The sequence below is a fragment of the Notothenia coriiceps genome, unplaced genomic scaffold (assembly GCF_000735185.1).
Source record: "Notothenia coriiceps isolate Sejong01 unplaced genomic scaffold, NC01 NC01_scaffold00037244, whole genome shotgun sequence".
Classification (NCBI taxonomy): domain Eukaryota; kingdom Metazoa; phylum Chordata; class Actinopteri; order Perciformes; family Nototheniidae; genus Notothenia; species Notothenia coriiceps.
Genome location: NW_011369945.1, coordinates 10,864,546 through 10,876,302, shown reverse-complemented (window position 1 = coordinate 10,876,302; position 11,757 = coordinate 10,864,546). Strand labels below are relative to the sequence as shown.

Genomic DNA, 11,757 nt, shown 5'->3' with positions numbered 1-11,757 from the left:
TGCTAGGCGTCCAAGAGACCAGGAGCAGCCAAGGATTAGAAGAAATAACGGCCATCGGAGAGAAATTGAGCTGTGGTGTGAGGAGAACCAGTGGAGAACTGGGCAGCTATCTTGGTGAGTGACCGGCGTTAGCTACAGAATGTTAGCTAACGTCACATCACAACATTGTGAAGTTAGCTATCATATATCAGGCTATAACTAACGTAGCATTGATAATATAGTAACGTTACTGGCAGGACTGTTGATACTGATCCATAACAGAAACTAATGCGCAAGTATCAGCCGTATCTCACGTTACCTAATGCAACTCCATACTACGGTGCTGTGTACCGGAGGAGAGACGCGAGATACGGCTGATACTTGACGATCTGGCGGAGAAAGGTTGTGGAGCCTCCGTTGATATGCCGTTGTAAATGGCTTGATGGAAAGCAGGTGTGTAGTCGGGGAGGGTGCACAGCTGATTGCAGCAGGTGAGTGGAGGTTGAGCCGGGAGCCAGGAGTGACAGCCACCACGCACACACAAACAACACAGACAGGGGGAAACAAACAAACACAAAGGAGACGGCTGGAGCAGTACAGCCACCACAGCGTTACCTAATGCAACTCCACACTATGTCTTACGGTGCCGTGTACCGGAGGGGAGAGAGAGAGAGAGCAGCAAAGGGGGGGAGAGAGAAGTAATACGGTTTCCTGATAAAGCTGTGGAGAGTATGTGCTGCAGGGAGGTGGATGCACAACGCACCCAGGAACGAACGTTAGCTCCGGTCCTTTTTACTGTGGACTCGATGTCCTGACAGGCTGGTATTTGTGCAACCTGCACAAACACAATACTGCACCATGATTACAAATGGTGAAATACAATGTAAAACTACCGAAAAATACCAGCTCCTTAAAACACAACCGCTCTACTCAACGCAACTCTACTATACCCGCGGTCAGAGAGCGGAGATGTGTCCCCTGCGTGATGTAATATGACGCGTTTGACGTATGACCTTAAAAAAAAGCCGTTTTTAAGAGCAGAGCTCAAAATTGCTCCTTTCCCTCTGAATTCCTGCCCTTATGTCTCGTAAAACATATCAAATCCTGCATTCACTTTTTTAATTGTAATTTTCAAGCAAGTTTAAGCATAAATGTAGAATAAATAAAAACCTGCAAGATGCTCTTTAAGTCATCACTGTTATATGCTTTTTTAAACAAATTCCACTAAACAAATAACACAATCCATGTGACTTGCCAGGTTTTGATCCTTCTGACAGCTCGGCAGAGCTGGATACTTTGAGTCAGACTTTAATCAAATGACATTAGGCTTGACTCAACTTTTCTCATTGTGCGCCTGCAACATAGAATAACAAGCAGAAATATTTAGAGCTTTTATCCTTACAGCCATTTAAATCTTTATTTATTTTGTAGTTATATTGATGTTTGAAATTGGCTTTTGCATTACTACCCCAATGTATTTCTGAGTCAAATAAAGGTTGAATGAATGAACCCTTATTACCACATGATTTTAAACATCTCTCTTTTGCTTGACTGCTGCTATTCGGTTAATCTCCAGAGGACACCATTCCTTATTATCAGTAAGACAATACTTTACGAAACCTCATTCCATTACTTGGAATACTTCCCGCAAAACGCATGTTAACCAGCTCCATAGCTGCAGTCCATGTGAATATGGTCCTGCCTTAAAGAAACATACACTGAGGCTCATTATTGACACTTATTTGACCCCTGTATGGATCCCTGCCTGGTGTTCTCTAGGACTAAAATGTCCATCCAGCAATGGAGTACACTCATCTTAGTATTATCTTCACTTCCCCACTTCAAACCTTGTTGAAGTGGTGAAGGAAAAGCATGAATAATAGATTTTTCTACCCAAAGGGGAAAAGGGGAAAATAAGTCAGAGGGGGGATAGGCTGAAGGAGGGGAAGTATGAAGTACCTGACTTTATACATTTCATCCCAATACTTTCAGTTTAAAACCTTAACATTAAAACCAAATACAACAGTGCGTGTGATGTTACAAAGGATCGAATGGGTGGCACTTACTTAAATTAAGAATGTTCGCAGAAGGGTTGGAGGTAATTCAGAAATAATAGAGTCTTCCTGGAGCCCACCTTTAAAATGGTTAGATTGGATATTCAATAGTCTATTCATCACATTTTATGTAGGCACTTAAGCACTTATACATAATATATTTATAATTCATATTCAGCCGGTCGTAGTGGAATGTGTGAAGCTGTTAAGTGCTGCAAGATGCCATCTCTCTCCTCTCAAATGTTTCGCACCATTTATTTCTATTTTCATTAAAAGAAACTTGGGCATTTGCCTTTCAAATCTGGCACTGAATTATATTGATCGCCTATTCTACAATAAAAAATGTATTATTCTACCTTTTAAGTTTCTTACAATGCGAAGTAGCTTTAGAATTTCCAAAAAGTTTTATCTGACAATAGAAACAAAGTGCGGCTCTGTGAGGATCCACTCAACGTAATGCTTACCTAGTAGGGCTAAGTCTGTAGGGAATGTCCTACATTTGAAAAAGTATTGAACAAATTGAAATGTAGACCTTATGGTGGCACTAAGTAAGATGATAAGTTATTTCGACCATAACAATGTTAACATCTTTGTCTGAATCACATTTAATACAATTCATCCAATGGTTAGTGACAATGCCATCAATAGGGTCATGATATGGCCAAAATATCCCGTCATTTACTGCAAAATGGATGCATCATTGTTCCCTAGTAAAAAATCTGCAGGCATATTTGCAGTTTGCAAGACCCAGTAATCATTGTGCTGAGCAGACAGGATGATGCTTGCCTTGTTCCGAGAGTTTCACAAGGCCTACTGAAGGTGACACCGAGGCCAATGCAGCGCATAATCTGAAGTCAGCAATAAGGCAGGTGGCAGAAGGGAAGTGTCTTCGGTTTATCCTCCCTGTCCAATTCTTCTCTTCCTGCCTCCCTGTTCCTTCTGTGCTTTCACAACTTGCTATTCTCTCTGTCTCCTTGTCGCCTGATGACTTGTTCTCCCTTCCTCTGCATCTCTGTATCAGGCTGTCTTTCTTACCCCCGATCCCTCTCTCTCTCTCTCTCTCTTTTTCTCACCCTCCCTCCCTCCAAGAGTAGGCATTTGATGTTGCCAGCCCTAGCACAGAGGTAGACAGTGATGCTGTATAGCTTTTCTCTGCCTATTAATGTCTTAACTCCTGCTCTGCCTTCTGCAGGAGGTCTACTGAGACATCATCTCCCACACCGCATGCTCTAATGACAAGACTGGACATCCTAATCAAGTCTACTGTGTTTGTGTGTGTGTGTGTGTGTGTGTGTGTGTGTGTGTGTGTGTGTGTGTGTGTGTGTGTGTGTGTGTGTGTGTGTGTGTGTGTGTGTGTGTGTGTGTGTGTGTGTGTGTGTGTGTGTGTGTGTGTGTGTGTGTGTGTGTGTGGTACAGGTACATTCAAATGAGGTGAGAAGCAGGTTTCAAATTCATATAAGCTGAAATGAATGTGGTGACAGGCAGCAGCAGCAGCAGCAGCAGCAGCAGCAGCAGCACCTTGTCCTTCTGACAGGAAAACACTCTGGCCTGATGCAATCTGATGAAAATATTATTTTTTGGGGGCATAACATAGATAAATATTACATGAAATATATTGATTTTAAAATAAAAACATTGGAATTGGACATATAATAACATTACACAGTAACAATTAGCAGGTTCAATATTCTACAAAAAGGTATCACAACATTATCATAAGCTCTGCCTTGATATTTCCCCGCAAATGTAATATCATCAAGGCATCTTTCTGTCCTAAATTCTGAAACAATTCTGCTCCAGGAAATGGGGAGAAACTAATGTATCTGTGGCAATAAGATAAACTTGTAAATTAAGATAAATATCCATTGTGATGGGTGCCAAAATTGCTTTTCCAGTGTCAAACAAAAATAATGATATCACGAGAGCACAATCTTCACAGTTAGAGTTGAGGGTTTACTCAGACTGCTTTAAAATGGATGCCCTGCCACACTGTCACACGCTGACGTTTACCTGTGCGGTGGCTTCACAAACAGGACTCATTATTTCAGCTATAGTTTTAGTTGAGCAAAGAAGCATGAACCAGAAGAGAGAGCATTTTTACAGATCCTATTGTAGTATTGGGCAGAGACAGAATGTATTCACGATAATGTTTTTAACTCCTAAATGCACAGTATTTGAAACACTCAACCATGTCTAATCTAACTCTAAACCTAACTATTTACAACTTCGACATCTGAATCTCAACGATTTACCTACACAAAACTGTCAACATAATAACCCTACCCCACTATGGCATCTTTGTTATTTTACCAAGAACACAATCTTACCTATTGACTAAGGGATTATTGCCTGACCTCAGCTTCATTCCACAATAATACATAACAAATCATGAATCGGTAATTTTGATCATTATGGCTCCTTAAAAGGTTGTTTTCTAATACAAATATAGTTGCAAAATTCAAAGTAGATATGCTTTCTTTGCTCTAATCTCTCTATGAATCCGTCTTATGTCCCTTGTTATTCTCTCAACTTCTCTCTAATGTCTGTTCATCTTCCTCTCTTTCCTGGAGTGATTGCTTAATTACCAATCCTCACCCTCAGGCTGTGAGGTGAGCAAATGAAGCAGGATTTATTGGCCGTGTAAAAAGACACGCTTTTAATTTCTCATTCCTCGCCCTCTTTGTCTGTCAGAGTTCACTGTGCTCATTAGTGAATTGTGACACTTCTAATTTAAGGTGTTTCTGGCTTTGTAACGATTCAGTGAGCTTAGTACTTAACAACAGAGGAGGGAACAACTACTGAATAAATGTATGAGGGAATCAATAAATCATAAACTTTGCTTCATATCAAAATTGATATTAACAAATAATGCAATATCATGCGAGCTGGTTTGTATTAAAACATATTTTCAGCTGGTTTCAGCAGTACTAAATAATGGAACGTTAATCAAGCCCAACCTTTCTATGCATATTTTCCAGCTGCATGTTCTTCCTCTGCTCCACTCCTTATGTCTGAAGTCCTTCTTTCTCTTCCCCTTAATCCTCTCTTCCCCTAAGTGCTAGCTCCCAGCCTGGAGCCTCAGGGATCCACACAACTTGATTGTGTTTTGATGTTCTTGTGAAACCTACAAGTGCACTCAGCACTCAAGACCCATAACATACATTCTCAAGACCGTTCACCCAGAGGAAAAGAGACGGTGGGGAAGGGATGAGTATTTACCATTATCCCTGTCAGTGCAGTGTACACACTCGCAGATTCATATATATACTCAATATCCTGTATTGCCATACATGTGAGGGAAACATAAAACATGTTGTATGAACCGTAAATCCTCAATACTTCACTTCATATCATGACCACTGACATGGAATGACTAAACGATATGCCCATTGTAATTCATGTCGTGTTAACCATTTATTTTACTGTGTTTGGTAGCTTGAATTGAAACGTAATAAAACTTCAAAAAATGAAGTGTTTTCAATTACTGGCTAATTATCGTTTTAGTCAGATGAATGCTGGGAGATGTCACCAGACTTTATGTGATAGCAAGAATTACATTTGTGCAGGCGCGAAACAAGGGTTAGGGAGGTGTCAATCAAGCACAGTTGGTAGGAGCCCACAGCCCTGAGAGGAAGTCCAATTCGGCAACATAAGTGGAAACACTTGTGTGGGTTGGTTAGTCTATGTAGGGCTTTTAAAATGATTGACAGCCACACCAAATGCTAACTAAGCATTGCCACTGACTTAAACATTAAACCCAATTAAATAACACAATGTAAAGATTAGTAAATATTAACATGAAATAGTTGTTAAACTCCACTGATGAGCAAATCTTATGTTACCTCAAGTGTTAAAACAGTGATTTTTTTATTTCTACTGGTGTTTTTGTAGATTTGACCATCATTTCTACCATTTTTAATATGTATTTATTTAATTAATATTCACCAAAAGAAAAGCCGTATTAAAGCAGACATCATGCCAAAAAACTTGAACAATAGCTCCCAGTAATCAATGTCAGTGTGACAGTGAGCCAGCATAAACACTATTAGGACCTTTTTAGAAACCATTGAATGAACTCAAGTGTTTAAATGAACACTGCTCTAAATGCTTAAACCTAACTGATCGTTTATTTAAGTAAAGTAATATTACTAAAATACTAACACATTTACAAACTAACACTCATTTGAAGGATAGATTGACTTTTTTTAAAGGTCTCCTATTATACTGTTTTTCATCAATATACTGTATTATTGGTCTCGGATATATACAAAACATGTCTCTGAAGTGTTTGGCTCGAAATACCAAACAGATCATGCATTGTAGCATCCCATAAACCCCTCTGTTTCAGCCCTGTTTCAAAAGTGCTGATTCTCTGTCTGTTACTTTAGATGAAAATAAGGAGCCACTCCCCACGCCCCTCTGAGAGATATTTGGTTAAAAAACACACAATAGGCGCGTTCACACCGGAGTACTTTTACCCGCACTTTTCCCGTTTAGTCCCGTTAGTGCCTGGAATTTTGCGTTCACACNTCGTACTTTTTACAGTACTACGGCTTCCACAGATGACATTTTTTTTAATGGATATTTTGTCAAAGCACTTCAGATATTCATTGCTATCGGGATGTTAAGAGCATTCCATGGAATATAACAAAAAGTGTATCTCGAGCCGGTTTCTCAAACTTACCTATACCCACCTTTAAGTAACATTTTTAGGTAGGCTACTTGTACTGGAATATTTACTTTTTTGCTACTTTGTACTTTTACAATTCTTTTGTAAATAGCTTACTTTTACCCAACTAACCTTTAGTTACTTGGCAGATTTGGATTAAAGATGTGAAATATAAACAACATAATACTTTAGTTACACCTAGAGTAAATCACAAGCTACCCTGCAGCATGCAGATAAATTCAAACTAGCTGCACCTTTTGATAAACACTTTGATGCATACATAATTATAATCAAAACATATGATATATTGTTCTGAAATCTGCACAATGAGTACTTATTCTTTTGGTAAGTATATTTTGATGCTAATACTTGCACTTTTACTTGACACATTTTGAAAGCTGGTTTTTAACTTTTAACGGAGTATTCCTACACTCTGGTAGTTTGACTTTTACTAGCAAGATCTAAGTACTTCTTCCTCCTTTGCAATAAGTCTCTATGTTTAGGTTTTATCCCTGTTTGTAATAATCAGCCTCTCCAGGGCATGTTGCAATGTTGCGTCTTAACTGTTCCTGTTTTGTCTTCTCCTCTGCAGTCCCTCGGGGAGCTATGCATCGTCTGCAGAGCTGAGTCGGTGCAGCAGTCGGCTGAGCGAGGAGGACTATGGCGTTGAGTACAGAGAGAGGGACCCTTACGACGAGAACGACTCTTACCACTCCTGCCACTCCTCGGTCAGCTACAGTAAAGGCTCTCCAGACTGGGACCCCGACGAGACGCAGGGGGCGTACAGCGATGAAGGCGGCTACAGCAAAGACGGAGGAGAGGAGGCGGCTCTGTACGAGGAGGAGGACGACGGAGGACTGTATGAGGGAGAAGAGGAGGGGCTCTACGAGGATGAGGAGGTGATCTACAATGATGAGGATATGTACATCTTGGATGGGACCCTCAGTGAGGACATGGAGGCTCCCTTTACCCCCACCCCAACTTCAACAGCGCCCCAAACTCTGGATGTACCCAGCTCCAGGCCTCCTCTGGAGAAACAGCCGTCCTTACACCAACAGCAGCCCCCTACTCAACCCCCCAACCAGACATCCAACCAGTCTCATCCTCCTGGCATGGCCCCGTCAGCACAGCCCCCCTCTGTCCAACCAACACAACCGCCTAAACAGCCCCCCTCTGGCCAACCAACACAACCGCCTAAACAGCCCCCCTCTGGCCAACCAACACAACCGCCTAGACAGGCCCCAACACAGCCACAGCCGGCCCCCTCTGCCCCCTCAGCCACTTCCTTCTTCTCCATGGCCAATCCCCTCACAGCTGCAGTCACAGGCCTGGCCTCCACTTTCCTTTCTTCTGTTCCCACCGCTCAGCCTGCCCAGACCCACCCTCCAGCCCCGGCAGTGTCTCAGCAACACCAGGCGGCCAGCGTCGTGCCTACATCCCACCCGGCCACCGGGACTAACTCACAGCCCCCCACGTCTACCACGGGCCCTTCCTCCCAACAGACCCCGTTCTCTGGGCAGCCTCAATCTCATCTCAACGGTCCTGCCGCCACACAGTCAGCCGCCCCTGAGGACCAGGACCTCCAGCTTGAGGAAGAGCCATGGCCAGAGGAGGAGATGATGTTTGACAAAGAGGCCAGGACGCCCCCTGCTAAGCCAGAGGAGACCCTCCCTAAAGAGGAGATAGAGGAGGAGTTTGAAGAGAGCAGGCCAGCAACGCCAGAAGAGGAAGAAGAGATGCTCCCGGAGAGGTAGGAGGGAAGTTGGAGAGGGATCAATGAACTAAGCACATCAAAACAGACTTGAAGAAAAACAACACATTTATTATGAATCTGTCGAAATGTATCGGCTGAGGTCATTTGCTAAAAATAAAAACTGTTTTTATGTTTCAGTCCTCCAGTGATAGAGGAGCCCAAAGAGCTGGTGGATCCAGCCGTCAGAGCCAAACAGAACTGGCTAAGGATTTATAACAAAGTCTTAGAGCAGGTCCGGGAGGTAAGGTCACGGTTTGAACCCCCCCACCCCCCCTCACTTCAAATACCAGTCGTTCACAACAAGCCGTCCCAAAGCTGCAGGCCTGATAGAGCTCCACCCTGTAATCTAAAAGATATTCCCATGTTCAAAAGACTCTAAAGCCCCGGCCACACGAGGACGATAACGGTCGTATCTGCTACAGTTCTCTATCAGATAGAGTCTAGACGGTTCGGCCACACGAGGCCGACACGGGAATGCAGATAACGATAACGATAACGGGTCCCTAGGTGGGTAGATCTGCAAACGAAACGCTCTGGGGGGGCAAACGGCTCCGTGTTTACGCCTATACGATCATGTCCTGATAACGCGCAATAGCCCCGCCTCTCCCCACCTCTCCTGCTCAGAGATCAGCTGCTGGGCTCTCAGAAGAGGGGGAGGAAAAGAGAGGCTCCGTTTTTTATTATTATATATAGATTTAAACTTTAACGGACATGTTGACCGGCGAAAACAAATCTAACTAAAACTCTGCTGCACGGTCCCCTCGTCCCTTGAAAGAGGCGGAGAGGTGGGTGTTTTTCATCTGCTGGTGGCAAACCAGAGAGATTTACAGCAGGAGCAAACGCTTGCCTTGGGGAGGGAGAAAAAGAGCCACAGCGGAGAATAAACAGAAGGGCAACCATGTGTGGGAAGTCTTCTTCACTGCTTTTGTGGTAGGAGTACAGTGCCACTTACAGGCCTGGCATATGTACTACAGCGTCTCCAGTGCTTTCGAGCGGTCTCGTGTGAAGGGACTCATTTCCGATGCCTGTTGCTTGGGGACGGAATACTTTTTTGATAACTATTTCGGTCCGTTTACGTTATCGTCCTCGTGTGGCCGGGGCTTAAGTACGGCAAAGTACTTGGTGTGAAAGCGGCTATAGTCAAACACCTTCCCCATCCCTGTAGCTCGAGAAAATAATAACAATGCCAACCATGGAGGAAAATATGTCGATAAGTCATTTCATCAGTTCACAATGTGTTAAATGCTCCTTCTGTGTGTTTAACAGGAGCGGAGAGTGGAGAAGAAAGCCAACCAGACNAATGGCGGCTTCACAACCCCCCCCCCACAAAAAATGGGGGTAAAAGTTCTCGGAACTAAGTTCTCTTTTTGGTGTGAACGCAAAATTCCAGGCACTAACGGGACTAAACGGGAAAAGTGCGGGTAAAAGCGTTAGTGCCTGGAATTTTGCGTTCACACCAAAAAGAGAACTTAGTTCCGAGAACTTTTACCCCCATTTTTTGTGGGGGGGGGGTTGTGAAGCCGCCATTGTATTTGCTGCCATTGTATTTGCTGCCATTGTATTGGCTGGCATTAGCATTATTAGCATTAGCATTAGCCCCGCGCACCAACGGAGAGAGAATAACTTATGGCAACAAAAAAACAAACATGGGAGCGGTGGAGTGATGAGGAGGTGTCGGCGTTCTGGCGAATTTACTCGGAAGGCTTCAGTAGAAGCTGCTGGGAGTCCCAGCAGCTTCTACCGCTTTCACTCCAAAGTACTTGGAGTGAAAGCGGCTATTGGTGCTCTAGGAGGTTATTAAGGTGATAAGGTGGGCGGGGGTTACCTTGGTTGGTGATTGGCTAATGGTTACAAGCCAAAAAATCGTTATGACATCAAGTGAGCTAATCTTTTTTCCTGAAACTTTCAGAATCTCTTTACAGAGGGGACATACGTTTATAAATAAAAGACATGATAAAGTGGATTTTGCATAATAGGTGACCTTTAAGGACCATCTCAGGGTTAATTACTCACATGCCGCAGCATAGGTGCAGTTTGCTGAACGGTTATATTGTTCTCTGTAAAAATGTATTCTAAAGTTCAGCTGAATATGATAGGCTTCAGCAGAAGTAGTTAGAGAAATTGATCCAGTATCTTCCATAGCCGTCCTCTTTAGTGCATAGAGTCTATGCTTAGAAGACAGAAAGGAGGTGTTTGTGTTTTCATATTTCTCTTTCCTGGAGGTAGATCGCATCGATGTGACAGGCGGCTGTTGGCCAGAATATCAAAGCTGGACTGATTGAGGTACTCCCTGAAATCAATGAGTAGGCCTACTATATTTGAAAAATAAGGCTTCGGAAATTCAATATACTGCAGGGATATTTAATAAATCTTGTAATGGAGCGACTTTTAATGATTTTCTGGGAATTTTATTTAGCTATTTACATTGTGTATTTCTGCTATGTAAATCAACATACAAACACAACATGGCTGATTGAGGCATGTTAGGTTAACTTGTTTCCTTGTTAACAAGCAACAGGAGAGTCTAACTGTTTGGGTTAATAAGGAGAATCATGACAGAACATTAACTGATCTACCAACCGTGAAACAGAAACAAATGTTTTATTTTCTAATGTCTCAGAGGGTATTTTTCTTCAAAATGTTGTGTGGTGTGTTAGACACATCACACACACGTATGCACCTTTGCTTATTAGGTTCAACGTATTGCTTTGAAACCAACCTAATTCCGTTTAGGTTTTTTGTTTGACATAATACATTTAATTAAAGTCAACGTTTCTGCTTTATCAGTGTATGGCAATTGAGTGACATTGCTTTTGTTTAACTCTTAAAGGTGGGGTAGGTAAGTTGGAGAAACCGGCTCGAGATACACTTTTTGTTATATTCCATGGAATGCTCTTAACATCCCGATAGCAATGAATATCTGAAGTGCTTTGACAAAAAATCCATGAAAAAATGTCATCTGTGGAAGCCGTAGTACTGTAAAAAGCACGACCAATCATTTTAGCCGGCCCGGCTAAAATAACTGGATGGCCTACCTGCCTGTCAGCCTTCCATCTGTGCACAAACTTATCTCGTGCCCTCATTGGTCATGTGCGCGCTCTGTAAGGAAGTGGCAGATTTTTTCTGGCTGTGTATTTTCAAATTCTAGCGCACTCGAGCTGGTTTCTCCAAAATTACCTACCCCACCTTTAAGGCTTAAGTACGTATTTTTTCAATTAGATGACAGCATAAAGTCAGAATATAGTCTACAACACCTAAACTTTGTGTATTTGTAATGTTGGGTTTTTAAACTTAAGCTTCTT

General features: G+C 42.6%; 1 protein-coding gene across 1 annotated transcript in view; it reads left to right on the top strand.

The window, feature by feature from the left end:
• The window catches only part of LOC104965294 (proteoglycan 4-like), a 12,950-nt gene that overhangs the window by 179 nt on the left and 1,014 nt on the right, over positions 1-11,757 (top strand). The window contains exons 2-4 of the mRNA XM_010794252.1: positions 7,295-8,452; positions 8,594-8,696; positions 11,286-11,290. Of these exons, the coding sequence (XP_010792554.1) occupies positions 7,295-8,452; positions 8,594-8,696; positions 11,286-11,290 (1,266 nt within the window). The remainder of the gene's footprint in view (positions 1-7,294; positions 8,453-8,593; positions 8,697-11,285; positions 11,291-11,757) is intronic.